This window comes from Oculina patagonica, chromosome 4, assembly GCF_052425735.1.
Source record: "Oculina patagonica isolate OP01 chromosome 4, crgOcupat, whole genome shotgun sequence".
Classification (NCBI taxonomy): domain Eukaryota; kingdom Metazoa; phylum Cnidaria; class Anthozoa; order Scleractinia; family Oculinidae; genus Oculina; species Oculina patagonica.
In genome coordinates this window covers 26,317,401-26,341,779 of record NC_135761.1, presented here as the reverse complement: position 1 = coordinate 26,341,779, position 24,379 = coordinate 26,317,401, and the positions used below count along the sequence as shown (strand labels likewise).

General features: G+C 37.0%; 1 protein-coding gene across 1 annotated transcript in view; it reads right to left on the bottom strand.

Annotated features, from left to right (window-relative positions):
- The window catches only part of LOC144648273 (uncharacterized), a 48,061-nt gene that overhangs the window by 2,823 nt on the left and 20,859 nt on the right, over positions 1 to 24,379 (bottom strand). The window contains exons 24-53 of the mRNA XM_078507889.1: positions 24,104 to 24,192; positions 22,907 to 23,033; positions 22,357 to 22,398; positions 21,508 to 21,573; positions 20,866 to 21,006; positions 17,276 to 17,437; positions 17,100 to 17,145; positions 14,605 to 14,979; positions 14,001 to 14,153; positions 13,717 to 13,794; positions 13,473 to 13,576; positions 13,114 to 13,321; positions 12,397 to 12,744; positions 12,093 to 12,160; positions 11,584 to 11,763; positions 10,895 to 10,975; positions 10,475 to 10,574; positions 9,960 to 10,100; positions 9,186 to 9,264; positions 8,744 to 8,858; positions 8,130 to 8,179; positions 7,631 to 7,748; positions 7,217 to 7,320; positions 6,955 to 7,057; positions 5,994 to 6,147; positions 5,508 to 5,574; positions 4,996 to 5,062; positions 4,827 to 4,915; positions 4,169 to 4,295; positions 1,088 to 1,129 (exon numbers count right to left, since the gene is read on the bottom strand). Coding sequence (XP_078364015.1) covers positions 1,088 to 1,129; positions 4,169 to 4,295; positions 4,827 to 4,915; positions 4,996 to 5,062; positions 5,508 to 5,574; positions 5,994 to 6,147; positions 6,955 to 7,057; positions 7,217 to 7,320; positions 7,631 to 7,748; positions 8,130 to 8,179; positions 8,744 to 8,858; positions 9,186 to 9,264; positions 9,960 to 10,100; positions 10,475 to 10,574; positions 10,895 to 10,975; positions 11,584 to 11,763; positions 12,093 to 12,160; positions 12,397 to 12,744; positions 13,114 to 13,321; positions 13,473 to 13,576; positions 13,717 to 13,794; positions 14,001 to 14,153; positions 14,605 to 14,979; positions 17,100 to 17,145; positions 17,276 to 17,437; positions 20,866 to 21,006; positions 21,508 to 21,573; positions 22,357 to 22,398; positions 22,907 to 23,033; positions 24,104 to 24,192 — 3,624 coding nt within the window. The remainder of the gene's footprint in view (positions 1 to 1,087; positions 1,130 to 4,168; positions 4,296 to 4,826; positions 4,916 to 4,995; positions 5,063 to 5,507; positions 5,575 to 5,993; positions 6,148 to 6,954; positions 7,058 to 7,216; positions 7,321 to 7,630; positions 7,749 to 8,129; positions 8,180 to 8,743; positions 8,859 to 9,185; positions 9,265 to 9,959; positions 10,101 to 10,474; positions 10,575 to 10,894; positions 10,976 to 11,583; positions 11,764 to 12,092; positions 12,161 to 12,396; positions 12,745 to 13,113; positions 13,322 to 13,472; positions 13,577 to 13,716; positions 13,795 to 14,000; positions 14,154 to 14,604; positions 14,980 to 17,099; positions 17,146 to 17,275; positions 17,438 to 20,865; positions 21,007 to 21,507; positions 21,574 to 22,356; positions 22,399 to 22,906; positions 23,034 to 24,103; positions 24,193 to 24,379) is intronic.

Genomic DNA, 24,379 nt, shown 5'->3' with positions numbered 1-24,379 from the left:
CGAAATTCCTTTTGCATCTTCATCCTTAGCAATTGTCCTTTATCGTGGTTCTTTTCTCTTGACGAAAGTGTGTACAGAACGCCAGAACGCTCAATTTGCTTCCTCAAACTGCGTTGTCGGTGCTGGAGAATTGTTTTGCGTTATTTTAACTCCGTGACATTCTTGACCCCAGAGCTCTTACTGCGCAGACTCACTTACGTCACAATATCGTGTTTCATGTCACGTGTATTATGTCACGTAAGTCACAAATCTAATCTTGTAGCAAAATGGAAGAGGTTTTGCGATCAAAATGGACCTTAATTGACCCAGGTTGGCTTTTTTATCTCACTCTTTCGTTGAAAAGGGAATTTTGCAATGGAACATTCGGCAAGAAGAAGGAAAGACGAGCATTTGGGGTTAAAACATTCATTATCGTGGCGTTTGGCAATTAGAAGTATTTACACAGTTTACGGTCATGCTGTGAAAATTTGCCGAAGTTTGATGCCCTCTAAGTGAGAATCTTTCCAATAACCCGAGCCAATTCTCAGGTATGTTTAATAAGAATATCTGTATGCATGTTTGAGCGAGAATTGAAAAAATTTAATGTTATACCACATGCTAAATACTGCCGTTGAAAATTACTATTTCATTCAAATTTTTGTTATCGTAAAAAGCATTCCTCGTCAGTTCATTTTTTTCAGTTGGAAGAGTTGCGATAAAGCCCTGAAATTATATTCCAGCGAAAGAAAAAGAGTTTTTATGTAGATAGAAAGTGACCAAATTTCTCTGCGCGGTTTTGTAAGCGAACGCGAGGAGTCTTCATAATAGCTAATTTCGGGTTTAAAAGTTAGGAAATTTGTGACTTCGTCCACCGAAATGGATTTTCTTTGTTTTCTCAAAATTAGAAGACCTCTAGGGGAAACAAACTACATCAGGTTTCTTATCTACCTTAAAGCTAATAATGAGCAAAAAACGAAGAAAAATCGATTATCCAATTTCTGCCAAGAAATTGGATAATCGATTTTTCTTCGTTTTTTAATCGATTTTTCTTCGTTAACATTTAACCTTAGATCATGTACAAATGCTGAATAGGCTGACCAAAGCTTACCTCAGTATTTCCAATACAATGGAAAGCAAAAATGAAGAGGCCCTGCAATGAGGACGAAGATTGTAAGACAAACGAAAAAAAAGCAAGTAGTTAAGACTGTTAAAGTGACTCTTATATAGCTCCAAGTTTATAGCAATTACAGTCCAATTAATCGGAAATCACTGCTGGTCCCTTCTTGAGCGTATTTAACATTTTTATGCCACAGTATGGGAAAGTCAGAAAAGCCATATAATATAACGACTATATCCTTGCTCTAATTTTTAATCTTAGTTAGCGTACCGCATAGGTTTTATCTTTTTATTATATTTTAGATTTTAATGTATTTTAAGGTTAAACATTTATTTTTTCAGAGGACCCTCCTGAAAACCACCCCTGGGTGATTGGAGGCCTCCTCTTAAAATATTATGTATTATTATTATTTTATTTTTATCCTACAGAATTATCCATAACTTAGTAACTTTTCTTCTCACAAGATTGACTTTTACAAATTACTTTACATGTTCCCCGATTTTGCACGTTTGTTTTATTCTGGACAAAAATAAAACTTTATGCTTAAACCATTTGATAACATCGATATTAGGGAGGCAACAGGGCATTAAACAGCGATAGTTGTCGCAGTTCGCATAGCTTGCTTTCGGGCAAACAAAGTTGCCTAAGCGCTGTATCAATCTCTATTCCTAGGAATGTTAATCGCTGGGTAGGAGAAACTGCTTTCTCCCAGTTGATGCTAAAACCAAGTTCGCTTAAAAGTTGGATAAGTTCCTGGTAAGCTAATTCGCACTCATACTTGCTATCGCCAATAATAAGGAAATCATCGAGATACGCTAGGATTGTGTGAAATCCTCGCTTGGCCATCATGCGCGTGACTGCTTGAGTTAATCGGTGAAAGATTTCTGGTGATTTGGAAGCTCCAAAGGGTAATTTGCTGTCGTACAGATACGTAATGTGGTTTTCCCCGTGAAACTGCCATGCTAGTCCAGTTGCAGAATAGTTCGAGGGGTGTATTGGGACGTGGCGATAAGCACTCTTTAGGTCAATTTTTGCAAGATAGGCATTGGGTTTAATCATTGATACAGCTTGTTCGACAGTCACGTAAGAAAAATGTTGCGTCGTTGCATAGGAATTAACATTAGAGTGCTGTGGTCTGCTACAATCGTGTATGAGTCGGATTTTATCAGATTGTGGTTTAGGGATGGCCCCAAGAGCGCTAACAATAGTAGGTTTTGCTTGTGTTACAACATAATTGCCTTTGCTAATCTCTTCGCGAATTTGTATTTCTACTTTATAGCGGAACTGGCCTGCGGTGGCGGATTTGTAGTTGCTAGTTTCCGCTTTCTCTAAGACAGTTTCGCTAGGAATAATCTCAAAGCCGTTTGTGAGTCCATCAATGATAAAGTTTCTGTCAGGATCATTTCCGAGGTTCCGTATCCAGGCCTGTTTGTTCAAAGGGGAGTTAATAGCCGGTGAGGTGATTGGACGTCATGCAGGAGAGATCGTGTGATGCTCATGCTGTGGGTGTCCCTGGTTACAACTGGGCACCAAACAAACGTGCTGAAAACGACAGTTGGGCCACTGACATCCTGTGAGAGAGTTAAACTGGCGGCAAATAGGGGTTACGTGGGAGGCTTGCGGTTGGCGGTTAGGGCGTGGGGGAAGTTTTTGCGAGTTTGGTGCGTTTGTGGGTAGTACAGAAGAACGACGTTTAACGAGAAACCTGGTATGAAGGTGCTGTGAATCACTCCCCCAGCGAAATCCATACTCGCACTGCAATTTACGGTACTCATTATCGTACATGAGTGCCGAGGCGAGAGTGTGACTCTCGAGGAGCTCTGCGAATTTGACTGTGTAGGCCAAGTAATCCGCGATGTCGGAAGTGGTCGCGGACAGTTTTCCTTTTTTAAGAAGCTCATACATAATTCGCGAGTTTGCGGCGACCCACATAGAAAGGGTGATTTGTTCCAGTTTAGGTTTTGCCTTTGTTGCACGGAAAATTATTTTTGCCCCGCTTGAATTGTTTCCGATCTCTTGCTCTTCCTCGCTACTGTCATAAGTTCCCAGGTTTATAAAGTCTGGAATTAACAATGGTTTCTCACCTTGTTTCGTTCCTATTGCCTTTTGCTGCTGTCGGCCAAGAAACACGTGCGGATCATTGTCCAATCTAGGAAGAGTACTATTTAGCGTGGACGAGTTTTGCGCGGCTGGCGTTTTCCCGGGGAATAGGTCTGTCGTTCCTAAGGCCAGAAGAGAGTCCTCCAGTGAGCCAGCTCCTTCAATTTTCTTGAGGATCTCCTCCAGCCCGCCGTCTTTTGCCAAGGACTTCGTGGTCACTGGGTCGGTCACGTCTCCTGGTTCGGTTTTTGCTTGCTCTTCAAGCTTTAACTTCTTCAGGGCCGCTTCAAGGACGCGTTTTTGTCCTACACTGAGCCCCAACTCTTCCACGTCTTTTTCAGTCAGAAGTTTTAAAGCCGCTTCGCTATCGATATCCTCTTTTTTCAGAGCTTCTACGGTAGCTTCTTTCAATTGAGTGGTCGTACACCACGCGTTAAAGTCGAAAGTTGTCATTTAGAAAAGAAAAATTTTGTACAATTGTAACACACGCGCTAGCTCGCTAGAGTATGCAATGATGAGGTTACACGTGGCCTGCAGCTTATATACATGGGCTTGGCTCGGCATTTCCGTAATATGTATTTAATCTTGATAAACAGGTTTATCACTCACGAATTATCCATAACTTAGTAACTTTTCTTCTCACAAGATTGACTTTTACAAATTACTTTACATGTTCCCCGATTTTGCACGTTTGTTTTATTCTGGACAAAAATAAAACTTTATGCTTAAACCATTTGATAACATCGATATTAGGGAGGCAACAGGGCATTAAACAGCGATAGTTGTCTGTTAGGCAAGTAAGAAATGAAACGCATACCTCTTTTAATTTATTTAATTCATCATATTGGAAAGCTTTGGTAAACCTTTGAATTTTGCAATCGGTAACTGGTTTTCAACTACTCGGACGTGAAACAATCCCATGCTTTTTTGTAATTAATCCAGTTATGTCTGCTGGATTCACACATAACGTACCTGCAATGAGTTGATTATAGCGAACAAGTATTGAAACGCAACTGTCTTGGAGTTAACACTAAAAAGGCCAAAAACCCAAGTTATGCCAAGCAAGGGCATCAGAACCAAAGCAGCTTTGACACCAGATCTGGGGCGAGAAAAAAATCAAGCAAAGAATCAGCTGCTTGAGTAAGGGATATTGAATGAAAAAGTTCTAGACTTTACTTCGAAAAATTAAGCCCTGCGTTTGCAGAACCAACAATGTACTTCTATGCACCGAATATGACGACTATAACCTTACATAAAGATAGTTTACCATGTTCTATTTGTATCAGCCGTGTTGATAAGATAAGATAAGATAAGAAAAGATAAGATAGATGAGATGAGATGAGACGAGACGAGACTGAGTACTTAAAATAGCTACACAAAACAATATAAATTGGAGGATGGCGACAGAAGACCAAAATTTTTTTCTGTATGGTTGGCAAGGTTTATTTAAATTTTCTCTTTTAAAACCTTAAAAAACCATTATGAGAATTGTAAAAAAATAAGGAGTACTTTAAGCACCACGTCACTATACAAGGTCAGGCAATCATCCTTAAGGAGTTTTACATCCACATTTTTTCCGACAGCATTTAAATCTGTTTTTATCGTAGCACTCCACATAATTTTTTTTTACCTTACAGAGTGCAGGTGTGCGTTACTTTCCGCGACGTTCCTCAAGGAGACCAAAACTTTTATTGTCATTCCAAGCATAGCAGTGTTGAACTAAAGAGAAGACAACGTAAGTATTGAATCAGTTAAAATAAAATCGATTAAAGATCTCTGCAAACAAACAAATCTCTTACCAAGATTATAGCTAAAACTGGTCCAACAAAAGCCCAAATGAATCCGTTACCAAAAGACAGCCAGCACCTTGAGACGTAAGAAAGCTATGTCAAATTGATAGTCGTGATATATTATTATTCGATATTGGATGTGATTTTAAATCGCTTATTGGACTATTGGACTCTTTGCCTTAGATTAGCTCAGTAGTAACTGATGTTGTTGATAGTAGGAAGATTGAATAAGCCTTAGCGTATGTCAGACTTAAGTTTACTAAAACGCGTTCCTTGAGGCAAACGATGGTGGACAGAAAAGGAGACCTAATAATTACTAAAACCATTTCTGGCATTGGTATACATAACTACAACTTGCAATAAAAACGTTTAAATCAAACTTACAGTTTTCGGCTAGTAGTGAATTATTCATCGGCTTAAATGAACACTAAATAAGCTGATTCCATTTTTATGTAGCGTGACATACTTTTCAATAAGTCACCTGCGTTACAAGTTTTTATTTAAGTCGAAGTATTACATACGTGTCTTGTCCACCATATCCTTCCATCTGGGCAACGGCGGATATTCCAACAACAATGATGGGTGACCCTGAAAATGAAAACGGATACGCCTTTGAAAAGAAATTGTGACAATTTGGGATGCAACACTGCAACAAGTTTTGTGAAGTACTTCAAAATGTAATATATTCCCATTTTTATTCTGATTTTTTTACCAATTCCAATTTTTATTTTGAAAATGTCCTATAAATGACTGTTACTTACACTATTAACCATAATTTACTGACTTATCGCCGCAGATCTGGGATGCTTATATTGTATTAGTTATGGATTATGTTTAGCATCGTACTGCCTATCCAGATTGCCAATCCTAGTCAAATCTTTATGATAGGTAAGGTAATTGTTTTCTTAGGATTAAGACGCTACATAATTATTTTAATGTCTTTCGAGTAAAGTCAACCATTTTCTTCTTTTACACACAATGAACAGGTAAAAGTGTGACGTACTCACCCCAACAATAAATGAGGTAGTATTTCATTTTTATTCCTTCCAGGTTAAACACAGTAACGATCTTAAAATAAAGATGCAATCCCTCTGCACTCATCCAGGTGAAGCTGGCAGTGTACAAGTAATGAAGCAGAATAGCTACTAATTTACATAACCACTGCAAGACACAAAATGAAAGTGTAATATTAGTCTGATACTCTCAGTCTCTCACAAGATCATTTTTATTATTATGAACAAAGGCTTACTTCAGTTTCGTTAAATATTAGTCGGTGACGTCAAGCGCAGTCCGTAAATAAATCCTCTACTTTAAATCCAGGTCGCAAGTAAATAAGGCCCGGTTCAGACGCCGAACTTTTCATGAGCCGAACCTAATTCCTTGAATTAAGTACATGAAAAGATCGGCGTCTGAATCAAATTAGAACGGCTATTTCAATTTGGAACGGCTCACCCGTTCTTCCCGCCTGGCTTGGCCGAGAATTTCGCCTGTGGAACGCCTTTGGAACGGCTTTGATTCAGACGCCGTACTTTTCATGTGCCGATCCTAATTCATAAATTATTATAATGTATTTTGACTGGTTTTATTGGAACTGTATTAGGAACGGCCTCGGAACGGCCAAAAGGTACGGCGTCTGAATCAAGAGGCGTACTTTCGTCAATTTGGGTCGGTCCAAATTCGAATTGAGTTCGGCTCATGAAAAGTTCGGCGTCTGAACCGGGCCTAACAGTTCAGTGAGAATCTTTGGAGATGACAGCTTAATCATTAATCATTCATTCATTGAGTTGGTAAGCGGTGTTCAAAATCACAAGCTAACAGGTTACGTCTGAAAATATTATGGATTCTAAAGCTATGTGACCTGACAAAAATTACTTCAGAAGATGTGAGTTTCAAAAAAATAAATGGAACAGTCAAAGTGGATAGACCAAGTATGAAGTATAACGTATGATTATATAAATTCCTACTCACTGGTTTTTCTGTTGCTGTGATGCCTGTAAGGAACAAAACTTGAGCCAGCGCCAAAGCGATACATAAATGAAGATGAATTTGATACTTGATGTCGGTCAAAGATCTAAGGGAGAATGTAATAATAACATACACTTTTTTATAAGCTCTTGAAAACATGTTATTAGTATATTGAACTTTAAGACAACAACTTGCAAGATGCTTTTTGTAGGTTTATTTTCTACTAACACATGACAAAAAGTAATAAAATGTGACCTGTACGAACCTCAGACATAAAAATATTATAATGGCAAATGAAAGAGCCACGAGTGATATTCCACAGCCAATGTACGTTATAATCTGCAGTGCAAACTGATCTTCTGGTGAAACCTAAAAAAGTGAATCTTATTAAGCAGACTCCAGTTAAAAATAGTATTTTAATAGCTGTTTAAAATTGTTTACAGTTTCACAGAGAAGAGAGTCTTGGCTAGTTTGTTCACATGAATTCGAAGGAATAAAACAACACTAAAAATTTCCAACCATAAGGAGAATGTTTGACTGGCCTCATATCACCATAATGTAGTCTTAGCCGAGTTTATGAAAATAGCATCAGATCGCACTCTCGTTATATGCAAACAACATAAACTGAAGTGTGAGTGGTGATTACTGTAGTTAGTAACTGAGCAAAATAGCTACTCACCTCAATGTCAGTTAAACGCATTATCACAGCAAAGCTTGTTAAATGATTTGTTGAACACACAGTCTGCTTGCTGTCACTCATAACCATGGAGACCCCGTTGGATAACCATTCCATTTTACTGGAAGAAAAGAATAAATGTTATTTTTGCCAATCTTTTTACAGGAATATTTAGTTATCTATATTGAGTGTCGCTGGTAAATACTGAACGGAAGAGGTATGAACTACACAACCAGTGACAATATTGGAGTAGTTAATTTCCTTTCTTTTAGATTTGAGTAGTTTTTTGTTGTAAACATCGACTTCGTTTTTTTTAGTTCTATTTCACCTTCAAAGTGGTAATGAGAAAAAAACTATTCAACGAGAAAATCGAGGTTCGTGTAGACTCTTATTTCGTTTGAAGCTCGTTGCTCAAAATATTTATTAAGCGCATTCGGCTGATTTTAGAGCTCGCTACCGGCTAACTGCATAAATACATCTTGATTAAAATAATGATGCTTACCCAGGTAGAGATTTCCAATAAAGACAGCGTGGATCTATTCCATCTTGTTTCTGTCAAAGGAAATGACGATAATTAAAAATAAAATTAGTAGAAACTCAGCTGTGTTCTATTGGAAATCCGCGAATCTGATTGGTTCTCATGAACCACTGTTTTACTAATTAACGGTCCGATAGAAAACAGTCAGATTGTCCAAAAATCAGTCGCGCGCGCACTTAGTATCTCTTTAAGCGGTAAAATCTTTTCTTTATTTTTGTCTTCAAACTGCACCCCGTAATTATTGTAGAGTTTTGGACTGCAATCCTTTAGAGTTACCTCTACAAATGTTTAAAACAATTAGACTACTCGCGAAACCTCCGTTTTCTATGAGCGATAGTCAACTCGGTTGCGCCTTGTTGACTATTCGCGTCATAGAAAACTTGGGCTCGTAGTCTAATTGTTAAGTAAAATTATAATTGAGGCTTTTCCCATAAATGGGATGAGAGCAATGGCAAATAAATTTTGAATAAATTTAATGAACGAGTATAAATTAACAAATTAATTTCTTAAATAATCGTTTACTAAAATAAATTAATCCTTAATTGTAGAATAATTTGCTAGCTACTCCGTGTACAAACCTTGTTTCCAAATGTCAAAAAAGCTTCTTTGTCAAGTGAATGGACAGGTCTTCCGTCATAAGATGCTATAACTGAGATTATTTCCGAGTCGAGAACAGCTTGTGGTAAATCCGATCTTTATCAAATGGAGATAACAAAAGACGTGTAATTTTTAGGTTAATGTGTTATATTTACAGCTATTAATCAAGCACCAATATGTTTTGTCTGCAAAGTATCTTATAGCCGGCATTACTATGTATCCACTATATCCCAGCATGTTCTGTTAAGAGCTTCCAGTATGCTGAATCTCTATCCTTACAGTCTTCTGGTCCCATGTTTACTGTCTTGATCTATCTTTTACCTCTTTCACCCTTGCTTCACTCTTATTGAAGACTGTTTTATAGTGTTTTATTAAATACAAAAGGCACTTTTTCAGAACAGCCAAAAGAAAGCCCGCATTTACCTGTCGCTAGAAGACTGTTTGATGTTTGCGAAGTGTGACGTTAAGTTTCTGTAAACAACCATGCTCACAACAAGTCGACCTAACGATTAAATATAAGTAACATCGAAAAGTGCTCCAACGAATACTGATCAAATAACTAAGAGTCACTTGAAAGAGTCATTCAAAGCATAAAACTTTTCCTTTGACTCAAATGCAAGAAACGAGAAGTTAGCCTGACCACGTGTATAAAGGGCTGAACATGAATTGGGAATCGAGTCATTTTGACGGGCAGATTGTTGCTGGTAACTTGGTAGATGTATTTGATAGATAAAAATAAGCTATAAAAAATACACCTTTTTTATATTTATTGCGGCTTTAAATGTAATCGTATTAATTAAGTCATTGTTTATTTTATTAACTTAATCTAATTTATATTTCATATATTTTTCATTTAAAACGAAACCGTCAAGTTGATTTATAGGCGGAAAGTAATTATATTATTATTTAGAGTGCAACAATTGTCATATAACAATAACGATTGGAAAAATATCTGTGTCACAACGAGAGGCACAGCACAAACGATCAAGTTGTAGGTTGGTGAGTTGGTAGGACTACTTACAACCCAGAGTTGAGCGATTTCACCACCCGCAAAACACCCTGACAACATAAACTATCAATCGCTCAGTAATTGTTTTTTTAGTTCTTTCTGCTGTTGTACCTTGAGAAATTTCATCTTTGTTCTTTGCCGATAAGTTTGCAACCGGTATGACTTGTCCGTGGATACAATAGTCTTACCTCTAAGTGTATCGTTACCAGTGCCGCCGGAAAACCCACTTGCTTGAAAGGTTATTGAACCAGTTGGCCGAAATTGTTTGTTAGGGTTAGGGACTGTTAAATTGCTGCTTGAATCGAAGTATTCTACAGTGGTGATCATCTCTAAAAGACAAACCAATAAATAAATCCACTAATGTTTGAGATGTTAGTGTAACATATGAAGTGGTAGAACCGCAGTAGACAAATCGGTTCTTGTCACGAATCGGGTTTTTCTTCTGTCTCAAGAAAGCCATCCGAAAAATCGTTATAAAAGAAAATGCAGAAAAAGCACTCTAAATTTCTAGAATTATCACCGCCCTCTTCTTTGCAATGACTTGGCTCAGTGCTTGCGGTGTAAGCAACCAGTCGTGTTTATACACATTATACATAGCTAAGGTTTTCTTACAATCTGGACTCTCTTTGGTCTTGGTAGTGTTATAGACCACAAAATATCAGTAAAAATCAGTGAAAATTCCTTTTCGATCTAACGGTCTTACCTATATTTTTCTTGCTTAAAAAGATGCTTTGATTAGTTGCAGAGGTAGAATTCAAAGCTAAGGACGAGGTCTTCTCTAGAGCTTCAACAAGATTCATGACCTATAAACCGGCAATACAAGAATAAAACAAACAACATTTAAAATTTTTTTCAGTATAACTGACAGCCACATGTTTTCCTATAAATTTTTGTTATACAGTTTTACAGTGTTAGAAAGGGAAACTTCGCATTGGAAACCAATTATCGATAAAAGTGTAGAAAGGTTACAAATCATTGAAAACAAAGGGAAAACGTTTGTGCCTTCTTTGTTTTGATGAAATTTTGAGGGAGAGCGAATTATAAGAAATGTTTATGACCTGGGTGTCTTAACGTAATTATCTCACGCTGTCATTTAGATCTTCATCGGTATCTCAATTCTTACCATCCCACTATCGCGCCATGCTGCAGCGTCTCTGTCATCCAAAAGGCCATCAACAGTAGTGACTAACGTGGAGATCTGATGCTAGAAAGATAAGACAAAAGTGGTCCAAAAATTATGGCAGTACATGACTTCTTGGAAACAAAGGCAATATGTTAATGGTACTTGAAGTTTGTTTCAACGACGAACACAAGCTAACACAATTTATTATTAAATTTTAAATAACTTTTTGTTATCCGATTTTATCTGTTTGGTCTACAAAACTTGATTAAAAGTAAGACAGACTAATAAGTTATAACAAGATTAAGATAAAACTTCATTCCTTGTTTTAATTAAAAAGCGAAAAATAGGTTCACTTTGAGAAGAAGCTACACAAGACTTTTCTTAATATCTGCTAAGTTAGGCCTGGTTCACACTAGCGACTTAACGACATAACGACGTGGACATAATGACATAAACAAACGTTTAAATTCTTTTCTTATGTTGTAATGCTTATGTTATTATGTTCCAACTATGTCGTTATGTTATGTTGTTCACACTGGTGACATAAAACATCAATCTGAGGTGTTTTTGCATTTGCGAGACCTTGCCGTTATGTCGTTTTGTCGCTAATGTGAACCAGCCTGTTGGCACACCATGTTTTATTTACAGTTTTAAAAAGAGTTTATTCCAACGTTTCTAAGCCGAAATACCTGCAGTTCTGACTGGTTGACTGACAATCCCTCGGAAATCATCAATCCATTAAGCTCTTGTATCAACGAAATACTGATGTTGATAATTTCTGTTGTTAGATTTCCTACGACCGTTAAACCCTCAAACGATTCCATGAAATCTGTTATGACTGTAGCCTTAATGGAGATGTTGCCCTTATTCTAATTAAAACAAAATTCAAAAAAGAAACAAACTTGAGATTATGTGCCTACATGTAAAGACATGACTGAAAGTTTCTTGAGATTCATACATGTAAATGTTGCAATAAAGTAGCAACTCGTCAATCAATCAAAAGTAACATGCATTGTCTTAAGGGCGAATGTATTTTTGAAAAAGTCAAAATGTAGTTGTTTACACATATAAATAAGAAAGCAGCGGAAAAAAATATTTTTTTGGTAACAATATAGATAAAATTGTCAAGATTGATACCATGGATTTGTTTGAAAACAGTAATCATTCTTACAGCTAAAAATGAACCGGTTACACTTACCTTGAGTAACTTTACTTGATCAAGAAGTTGACGTAAACTCTCAACATTGTCCTTCTCTGAAGGTGGAGCTGAAAAGATTAGACATAAACAACCCTTATTTACAAAATAAAAAATATATACAACAGAACTTGTAGCCTGGGGTTAAATTTTAGCTTATTTCGGTAAATAAAATAACGAATACTATCAGATACTATGCAAAGGTGTTTTAAGAAGCGAATACAAAAAAGTGACGCCGCTCGTCTTGGGTTCAGTGGATGAGCTGATAAGTCGTTAAGTTCAGCGTAGTTTTCACCTAGCTTCATACCTTTAGTGCTTGACGTTGTAACATGCGGACGGTGTAGTGTTGGACTGCTGACTTCACTTGACGGGGGAAACCATTGTGAGCGGATTCCGGAGCTATCTGGGACGACACTTGTGGTCATGTTTAACGTTGTACCTTGGTAAGAAGGCCTTGACATTGAAATCAAAATGACTGTCGGAGTAGCAGTATCTGGTGCTGTTGTTGGAGAAGGATGAGTGGATAACTGGCCTTGAAATGTACTTTGCTGGGTGGTTGCCCTGGTAGTGGAAGGTAGCAACGTTTTTGAAAAAGGACTTTGGCCCCAGGAGAACGGTGTATTAGGAAATGTTTGAAAATGCCCATCTTTGACACCTGCAAATAAAAGGTAGTGGAATTTTCTTTCTTTGACACTGATGAAACATCAGAGAAAAACTAACTTGTCTTCAATATAACAGTATTAGAAAAGGATTTTGGAAGATTCGACCCTCTTTAAAGAGTTAAAAATTTGTTGGTCATAGCAGTCAATATTGTAAAAAAAAGAAATGACGGCGAAAATTTTCCGGTTCCCTCTTGCATTCGTTTAAAATCGCCAGAGTGGAAAAATCTTAAAGTTTTCTATTGTATTGGCAAGCAATGCTTTAGTATTGGCCAGCAAGCAAATGAACTGTGTTTATAAGCTGGATAATTCTTATGCTAGGCAATTAATTCAGCTACAAATTCTAGTTTGAGATGTATTCTGACCCTTTATGTATAAGAAACCATCCTCTGGTGCGCCTCTGTAACCATCGTCTATACCGGATAAAATGATGGCGTGCGGGGCGATAAAACCAGATCTTGATATTATTTGGACAATCCCTCCACTTCCACCACCGGCCTTACAGTTGCTGGAATTTCCACATAACTCTATACTTCCCTTGACGTATATTTCTGCTCCTTGAGAAATGTTTACCTATAAACAGTTGAAAACGATTATTTGAGGATAATTGGTGCATTTTGCATACATCTTACACATGTGCTTGGACAAGTAGGTCATGAATTCCATCATTTATATATTATGAATTCTGTTACTGTTAGAGAAGGTTATACCCTCGTGTTCTTACCCTTTGAGCCAGAAGTCTTACTAAACCACCCGAATTCCCTGCTGTCATCATGTTGCCGTCCAATGCGCTTGGCCCGGATATGGCATTTGCATTTATGGAACCACCTAACGTGGGATAAAAGATCTAAGACTGAACGCATTGAATAAGGGGAAGAACACCGCATGCAAAATACATTGTAATAATTGGGAATAATTGTTAATTAATTGCACACAGTGTTCGTACTATAGGGTTCGACTCTACTTACGTATCTCGATGTTCCCACTTGCTTCTAGCTCTATTGCTGGTCCCCCTACACCAGGTAGTTTTGATCCCGTGAAGGCTCCTTGAAACAATTAGTAAATCAATAAATCACATCTATGTTAATATTTGATACCACGCAATACCCCGAAATTGTGGCTATCAAGTGGTCTCCCATTGGATCACAGCAAGACGAGACTGCTTAATAAAGTATGAAATGTAAGAATCGCTGTTTCCCGGAAATACGAATCCCCTTCAAGGTGAAAGCCACATCGAAACTTTCCACACTACCTGTGCTTCCACCCAGATAAAGATCTGTATCGGTAAGACCGTATGGGCTGCCATAAGATAGGTTGCTGTCTCCTCCTCCACGACCGCCATGACCAGCCCCTCCAACCTCTCCATTGACATACTTACCCCGACCAGGTCCACCGTAAGGAACTCCTGCATAACAATTCAATACAGCATTAGATTAAATATAACCAAGGAAAGGTTCGACTGCGTACCAAAATGGTCTATTCGCGTGTTAGATCTTGAAGCTTAGTGAAAATAATTAAGTTTTCTGTTTCTACAGAAATTTTGCGGCCCGATAGCTGGAATGCTATTTTTGTTTCAAAACTAATTCGAGCCTCGTCTCTTGACAGGTAGCCATAAATCCAAATGTTGGAATATTGTTGTTGTCAATTGTCGTTGATTTTAGTACTCCCAAGCAAAACGTGAAACAATTAAGGGTTTTTAAATCTTTTTATAGACTGTATTCTGGAACAAGACAATCACGAACTAATTAAGGTAAGCTGCATAACCAAAAAAATGTTTTATGGGTTGTGCCAAACTCCAGCTCAAGACAGTGTGACTGGGCATTAAAAAAGACACCGGAACGTGTTGCTATACTAACCATCTACACCACTGTTGGCGACGAAGCCTCCAACAAATCTTGGTTCACTGTAAGGCGAAAGCATGCCGCTTGATTCAGTTTGAAGCATTCCATTTGTATCTATGGAAATGTTCTCTCCAATTAACGAGAGAGCGTTGGTTCCTATCAGCCGAATGCGACTTCGTATATAAACGTTGCTCTCAAACTTGAAGCGGGCGACCTGGTAGGACCAAAGTGAGCCATTGTGCTTGTATTCATGATTGGTTGAGCAGCCAATATGTTTCCTTACTAAGCTTCCTTGGTAACCACCCGCAGTTACCATAATAGATGGTGTTCTTGTTTTGTTTCCTGTATCGACTGTTAAAAAGTCGAATCCTGGATCGTAGTTGAAGTTTCCTTTTGAGCAGAATTTAATGAGTACATAAGAGGTGATGCGATATAAATTTTAAGATACTAACAATTTAAATCCTTTATTAAATAAAACAGATTATAATACATTAAATAGCTTTCCAATGACTGACACAATTGGACCACTTCTGTTGCTCTGAATACGTCTTTGATGAATTTTGAGGTCCTCACTGGAGTTCCGCTGGATCTTTCGGTCTACAACTTCTTGAAAAAATTTCGGAATATCTTCAACAACAACAACAACAACAACAACAACAACAACAACAACAACAACCGTGACAACAATAGCACTAATTACATGACCGTAGCAGCTGGTAAAATTCCACATAGCGTAACTACAGAAGCTAATCTAGCGAGGTGACTGATGAGCCAAATTGAAGAAAACGTTCGATATAAATAAAGAAATAAACGCACAAATACATGTATAAAAAGAAATGCATGTTAACCTAGATATGCTGAATAGTACAGAACCATCTAAGGGGACAAATTGGTATGTTCTGTTTTTATAGTAGGTTTTAAGTTTTAGGGAAAAAAGTATGCTTCAGTACAGTTATAGAATAGCAAAGGACCATCTTGGTGGGCAAATTGGCATGCACTTTTTTAATTGCAGGTTTTTAGTTCTTGGAAAAAGTCTGCTGCAGGGGTTTAAGAAATTATCAATCTCGGCACAGGCTTACCATCTTCTGTTTGTGTAGTCACAGCCCGCCAAGCCGTGTATTTGTTATAAAAAGAAGTAAAATATTTTCGCGTTGTTTAATTTTTGTTTTATGTGTTATTGTTTGGGCGATTTTAAGCGTTCGGGAGCGGTTTTATGAGTTTAATACAACAATCTTGTTAAGTGTTACTTCGGCAGTCAGGTCGGAGACTGCGCAAAAGACAAGGTTAAATGGAAAATGAATTTATAGTTTCAACTGTAACAGCCGGATTTATCCGGTGTCCAAGTCTTTTTTTTACCTTTTTTCGAGGCTGACTGAATTTCTACTGGCCGATAACCCAGGAGGTCCCGGAGTGTTCATCGTTACGTGTTTGAAAGTTTTCTACTCGCTAATGACAATGCTGGAATTGTCCTTATGTTGCTGTTAACACAATAAGTAAGTCCTCGTTAAACTTAAATACACCGTCAAGACATGTCTAAAATGATCGAGAGCTGCTTTGTTTTGTGCTAATTAAGCCATCACAGCTGATTTACTTAGGGAGAAAAATAAAATTAGCCCGACTTGCGGAAATGAATGTTTCTGACGTAGAGTGGTTTGATAGCAACTGTATGCATAATCATTTCTTTTAATTTTATTAAAAAAAATAATTTTCGAATTTCAGATGATTTTTCATTTTTATGAACGTTAAGATTTTATTAGTGAAGAAATAAAGCTACACTAAACGTCAGTCTTAACCAATCTAGCAGTAGGTTGCTGGTTAAGACCACAAAACACACTACGAAACAATATATGATATGTGGCAAAATTTGAAACGAACAGATGAGTCTGAGTAGACTGAAGACAGACAAAATGGGGGGATAGATCAAACTACTGTCTTTAGTAAAAGAGAAGATATCTTTTTTGCTCGGCTTTTCCTGAAACTCACAAGGGGACGCTATGGCTAAAAAAGCATCAAAACTCTGGCATGAAGCCCGAGGAAGAAGTTTCAGTTTCGACCTTGCTTTCAGTTTGCCAGCATCCCCCATGACATAGAATTTCATTATATCTAACAAAAACACAAACACAAACACGTCAAGACTTAGACAACTAGACAAGATTCAATCAGTCAGGACACAAGAAATTTAAAAGTAACAATTTAAAAAGGCGATTGACAAAATTTAAAATTAATAAATTAAAATCCAAGGGTACGTGTTTTGCAATCACGTAGTACGTTGTACAGATTTAAATATTAAATAACTAAAAAAAAAAAATCATATCAATTTCACAGGGTTCTTTTCTACAGGCTCCTAGCTAGAACACAAAACCATCATGGAGAATTTGTGTAGCGGTTAAATAAATTATATGTTTCATTTTTAACACAACGCAGTAATTAAATTACGCTTTAGACGCTGAAAAGAAAATGTTAATGTCAATGAACTGAATCAGAGCGCACATCAACTTCGTATTTCTTACCACTTGAAACAGGACAGGCGCCTGACAAACGAAAGGAAACAGAAGCCTAGCCGAGCAGAAAAAAAACATTCAGCGTTAAAAAATGTGGAAGAAAATACATTAACTGAATTTCTGGCACGGATATTGTAAACAAGGTAAAAGATACAGATCAAAATAATTTATAATATGTTTCTAACCTCCATAAACATAAGAATTAAACAAAAACCATTCGATGAAGCCATTTTCCAAGCAGACGGACTTTCCTGTCGAAGACACATTCGCACTTTGTAGTCGACGCGCAAAGTGTTATTAATTAGACCTGCCTGTTTAAACAGAAGAAGGATATACGGATCCACTGTTTATAACAGAGTTATTGGACAGTCATTTCGTTTTCGTAATTTGCATATGCCATATGCAGTAGATGACTTCATGACGTACTGCCGCTAATGTTAGCAGAGTATGTTTTGCCTAATTAAGAAACGTTTGTCAAACACGATATGACCTGTCATATGAGCAGCATTTTGAGTGAGAAAAAAAAATTCAAGGGAATTTGCAGAAAACGCTTGTAAATTATTACTGAATAGTTAAGTGGAAAAAGAGTCTATCCTTGGAACGCAGAACAATGCCATACAATCTTTACTTTACCTGTTTTAGGTCAAATAATAGGCAAGTAAATATTTAGTGTCTACGTAAACATTTCCTATGTTGTTGTAAGGTTCAGCTTTGCTTGAATTGTAAATTCGCATTTCAGTTCTTTTCATAAAGGCCAAACGATACTAAATTATTAATTTTTAATTGAAAAAAGAAGACAAAATTGAATATCAGATATTTTAATGGCAAAAAAGTGTTTAAAACTAGTTATTATCCCAGAATTGTTAATTTAGAAGGAGGCATTTTATGAATATTAATCTCACCGAAACCCAGGTCGTGAGACAAACTACGATTTAACACTAGCTAGATATTCACTTTCTGGAAAAGGTAAACAAATATAGTACATGTAATGCTTTTCGAAATGTTACAAAATATTCGTCTTATTAAAAGGATAAACGCGTAGCTTACTTCAGGCGATCTTTATTCATTTTAATTCCAAGAGTGTAATTAATTTTTTACAACATTTCATAACATGTGTTTATACATTTTAACACGCATTTAACTTTCACTGCTGGGTCAGAGCTGAAGTTTTGTCATTAGTCAAATACATTTGCGATAGAGAGGTTACTTTTGCTGAAAATAACGAGGAATTTCAGCGAAAACTAACTGGTTTTCTTTATTTCGTGACTTCTAACTCGCTCGGTTTGACAGAGTGCGGGCGCTAATGATTATTTCCCTGCGGCAGAAAAATGCTTTTCAACATATGTCTTTTTCGAGAATGTTGTCTGTTCTTTAGGGACTCTGTCTTTTCAACAGTTTGCGTCAAGGATACAGCAGCAGATAATTGGCCGGAAAATCAACTAATCTTTTCTAAGAAAACATTAAACAAACATTCAAAATAAATAATAGCTTTACATTTGTAGACCCAAACGTCCATCTGAAAATGCAAATATTTACATTATGTGCTATACTAATGTTAAATGATTGACAACGTCATCGAACCCTATTTATTATATTTATATTGTATTTTTATTTATTTTGTTTCCATTTTCTCTGAAAAGCTTAAAGTCCCCATGGGGAGTTACATAAATAATCGGTCAAAATACGAAGGAATACTTCTCCGCTGAAGTTTTCGGTTCCAAGAAGCGTCGGTAACGGAACCAGAATTCGAAAAGAGATAATGCCTTCGCAGGCCAAATATATGAAAGCCTCTTGTGTTTATTCAGGAGCAACCAAAGAGGAAATTCAGTCATAAGTATGGGAATGTCTTTGAACTGTTTTCTCGCATAGTTTAGGGCCTTTTAAAGGGACGTTTGTATAATCTAACACAATAAAATCTTTCGAATTTTCTAGCTAAAAATTAAAGTGGCAGAAACTTTTAGGGAACAAATCTCATTATGTTGTTGCCTTTTCAAAAATTGTAGTTGGCCTGTTTTCCTCTCCGAAAACTCTGGTATTATATTTCCCATATCACGAATGTCCGAGGTGACATTTCACTAAAGAAAATCTGAGGCGGATAACGGGCCTTCCGAACAAATATTCACCGAAATGATCTGCTGGATGCCCCTGTTTACTATCCTTCTAATATTTTCACACAAGGACGCAGTATTTGACTGTTCTCTGCCAAGCTACAAACCGTTAACACTTATCTGTTGGCATTCAAAAATCTTGAGTACTAAAAACACTCAGTTCTAATTAAGGCCTCGACTTTCAAGAGAGTTCGACGACAATAATTAGCCGCCATTTTAAGTTCTTGACTGAGCTTTTCCAAACGCTGCTGGCAGCAGGCACTGTAAATGTCAACATCTGACTACGACAGTTTTCCTTTTGAAAGTAGTTTAGTTATCGATAACTTTGTTATCCACAACTGGCTTTTTGATTAACGTTTGCAAAACTGGCGTGCTTCTGGGTACTTTTAAATACATGTATCGTAAAAGCTTTATCAAGGGCTCATTTCTTCTCGAGACTTTTGAGGGAGGGGGGGGGGGGGGGGGGGGGGCTTAAAAGGTACCATAAAAAGTAAGTGTGAAGGATCAATTACTTTTAATGCCTAAACTTACCTGGTATACTTGTTCGTAAATTGTCACGATCTACCATCTAGGAAAGCAGGGGAAGGGCTTAATACAAAGGGGTTTATAACAAATTGAACTTCAAGAGGGTTGCTTATCAGTGGGGGAGGGGGGGGGGGGGGCTAAGCACAGCTCTTTATTTACTTTAGAAATATAAAGTGGGAATAAATAAGTCTACAGCATAAAAAAAACAATTTATTTAAGTTTTCCCGTATGTATACATGGTATTACTACTTAATTACATTGTATTAGATATCTTAAATTTATATTAAGTAATTTTAGTTACTGCTACTGAAAACATAAATTTTGGGCTTAACAATTGTAAATAAAAGCAGCCGTAATCCTACAAAAAAATTTAAAACCTTACAAAAAATTATCCTCTGGACGTATAAACTATTAATTAATTATTCAATTAATTGATTGATTGATAGATTAAGATATCCACATTTGTTTTATAAACTGTATAAAGAGACAAAACTGGTTTAGAGCCGCTTCACACCTGCTACTAGATAACGGGCCCCGGTGGGACGACTTAACGAGCTAACACGAACGATTAAAAAAAAATAAAAAAAACTTTGATTGTGATAAATTTACATGATTACTCCAGCCTGTATTTGATTACGTTTGCTTTAGTTTGCAATTTTCGTTAGAATAGGGTCATACTGTATTTCAACGTTTGATAATTCGTTAATTGCATGTGCTACATTAAGTGCCTAGTTTTCGTAAGAGGCCACATTAGAATCCCAAACACGTCTTATGATTTATCAGACTTGTTGAATGAAAATTCCATTTTTAATAATGAAGAATTAAAACAAGTTTCATTTCCGATTTTTTTCTAACTTCAGAACTTAAAATAGAGCCAATATTATAATCACATTTCAAACAGGTAAGGAGGACTCATTCTGTTTCAGACCACTGAACATTCTTGGCCTTTCAATTTTAAATGAGCGTACCACGAACATACGTTTATATCGGAAAAAAATAACAACTGTTTTAAATGTTCACTTTTGATGCCTCATAATCCCCTTGAAAAAATATTAGGACACGCATCCCAAACATACGGTGCAAGAAAGGTATTTTTCAACCTTCACCACGTTGATTTAATCGTTGCTTTGCTGTTTGTGTTAGACGTTAACTGCTTTCTCCCGTTGCATTCTGTTAAGCTCTAGTCCTGGAACTGTTCTCATTAAACTCTTTTTCTCGGCGGAAGTGGCTGCCGTGAAACTTCCGTTCTTGTGCATTTTCCGGGATTCCTGCAATCTCTTTTTCTAGAAGATAAGTGTAGGACATATTAAAGTGATCTACTTATTTATCATGGATACTGAGTATTCTAATTGAAGTAAAGCCTTGTTATACTGGAGGGGCTTTGTCACGGAATTTAAAAGATTTTTGAACAGTCAAAATTAACATTGTGTCGTAGAAAACCTAAAAATAACGGTCCATTTTTATTAATGCTATATTGGAGCACTGGAACTGTTAGCAGGCGTCTTTGGCTGCGGATGGCTAGGATGGAAATGGATTGCAACTTGAAAATTAAAACTTTTCCGCCCGTCTTCGAAAAAAATCAATATTTAGAGCCGAAGTTGATTTCTATCCGCACATTAAGGTTGCATCTTACTTAAGATGTTCAAAAATAAAGTTTTTCATGGTTTAAGTTGCCTACCACTAATTTCAGAACAGTTTAGTCAAAAAATCTGCGAAATCCCCGTGAAGTAGTTCCTTTGACATCATTTGGTTATTCAATGAACTACTCGCACCAGACATCGTACCTGTTCGTGTCTTATACTTGACTCCAGTGAATGACGATCTTTGAGCGCCTTTATTGAGCCACGTACCTGGAATTAAGAAATTATAAGATACATACATTTTATTGGCGTGCGTTTTCAAGACTTTGAAGAATTTGTATAAAGATAGACACCTTATTTAATCAGGGTAGCCCAGTCAGCTGCAAAGGCTGCCCGGAACAGGGGCGCTGAAAACGACAGTCCTATGGATCCTATCTTTTCATGTAATATATCAAACACGAGAGGCAGTGTTCGACGCGCAGCAGAGTATTTTTGAAGAAATTCGAGGTGTTTGTATTGCTGATGAAACTCTTTCTCAAGTGTTTGATATATTTTCTCAATCGGAACGGTAAACGGAAAAAAAAATCTTTGTTGATTTAGACCGGCTGTCCAAACCTCCTTCCCGGTTCTGATTTTAAAAATGATGCACGCAAACGTGTTCTTATAGGAAAGAGCAAAAATTTTACACTACATTATTCTTATTTTTCCATTTCAGAAAACATGTCAAAAACTCGGGCAACAAAAGCACTCGTGCTTTCATCTTTTTCTCGGTGTTTGGAAGCCGTAATGAAGCACTCGCCCTCGTTTTTGACATATTACCTCTACTCAAATAAAGCTGGAAGATTATTTTTACTTTGCTTTCGATACAAAATGTTGGTTAAAATTATTATTATTATTATTATTATTATTATTATTAGTTCCACTGCTGGTAGATAACGAGTAGTAACTACTACAAACATACCGAGTGAACATGACAGTTGTTACCGTTTACATTTGAACTTCATAGGAGAGTGAGGACATTTTAATAACAATGGCGTTAGAAAAAATTCTCACCTCGGTGTTGCCGATGCAGTGAAACACAAGAATGAAAAATCCCTGTTCGTGATAAACGAAAACAATGCACATGAAACTAGTCTCACACTACGTGCGATTTACAATTTAGTTAGGTTAATGAGTTTGAAGTTTCAAGGTTTGAACCAACTGTACTTACATAAGGACACTTAGTCATTGCCCCAGTTCCTTTTTACCCACCTACATCAGTTCAACTTCCCATAAGCGGACACCTTTCCTAACCGGACACTTTCTTACAGAAACTTTAAATAAGAATCCAGACGGCGAAGTGAATATAATACATATCAATGCCCGCGGACACTAACTCTGTTACCAATTATTAACTTTTAGGAAGTAAAAAGGAGCCGCAAGTCTCACTACTTCGACTATTCGACCTCCAAGGTCAAACAATTTTTCTTTGCTTCGTGTGCTCCCCAATTTTCTTTCTAGGGCTAACTACTCAGAAAGAAAGTCCTGGGTTATTTTACTTCTCTATACTTTCCAGCCTTGGTGATCTAGTTTGATATGATTGAAGGTAAGCAGAGCCACAAACCTGAAGAGAAGACAGCACTACAAAGGCGTACAGGAATGGCCGGCTATTTGTCATCACTCCGACAAAACCAAAGAACCAGCAAAGGCCAAGGAGTGGAAACAATACTACAACCGTCCTCAATGCGGCACTGAAACAAACATAAGAAAAACAATGAATGAAGCATGAAGCAACTTAAACTTAACAAAATAAAGCGAAACAAAAAATAACAAACCCCAGTGCTAGAGAAAGTGCAATAATATTAGGCTTTTTACTACAAAATTGGCAAGCTACACTTTTGATTTTATTGCTGTCGGTTATAAATTGAAGTTCTTCGTCTTTCCCACCCGATGTCTGTCATTCTCACTTTGAAATGCTACAGACTTTTTGGGTTGATAGGAGTCAATCCTCTTTGCACTAACTTTGGGGTCAGCGGTATTCCGCGCAATATCACAGCGACAAACCGATAAGTGATGCCGGATCTCTTGATACCTGGATCAGTAAATTAGTTAAAACGAAAAATATGGACGGCAAACTAATCCTGAGAGCGTAAGCGGTCAAAAATAAACAAACCTAAAATGGATAAAACAACTAAAATGTATTGAAAAAACTTTGGGAAAAGTTTTTCTTTTCAATAGATTTTAGTTGTTTTATTCATTTTGTTTATGTTTGACCGCTTCTGCCGTCAGGATCAGTTTGCCTTTTATTTTTTCTGCAAGAAGAAAGCATGGCCGTGTGTCGGCTGAGAATAAAGTGTTGTGTTCTTGAAAGTTGTTGTTGCTTCACGGAAGCTTTCCCAGCCGGTTAACAGTGGTTGAGGATTAAATACAACATTGAGCTAATAGTTCGGGAGGCGATGGGTACACTGTTTTGCGTTTTACGTCTGAGCATTAAAAGTGTTGTCTGAAATTTAAAGCTTGAAGTTGGTGCAAGGCTTGAACATAAAATTTGCGCCAAGCGTCGCCCATATGAATCCCGTCACATATTTCATAGCGTATATACTGAAATGAAGAGTTTCATTAGAAATAATAATAGTGTTATTATAAATAAGACAAGCAATTAAAAGAAGGCCGTTCAAGTTCATAGGCTGTCTAAGCAAGGGAACGTTGTTGCAAAACTGTTCGGAAGCAAATTTTCTAAGTCGGAAGCAAGGAAATCAATGTTCATGAAGCATTCCCACGTTCCGCAAGAATGTATCCTCGCTTTGTTTTGTGTACTTACGTGAATTTTTTATTGTCACTCGGTGACAAAGGATTTCCTTTTAAGGAGACACGAACAACTATGATTGTTACCAAAACAACAGCGTTTATCTAAAAGAGGAAAAGGGAGAAAAACTTAATTAGTCATTTTTAGAGGGTAGCCTTATAAATATACAAACTTCAGAGGTTTGCTATAACGCATGTTCTGCGGATTGTTTTCTATCATAGACTCTGCCAACACAGCTTTCCAAATTAAGCTAAATCAAGCAATGCATATTAAGCAGAAAAAGCCAACTTT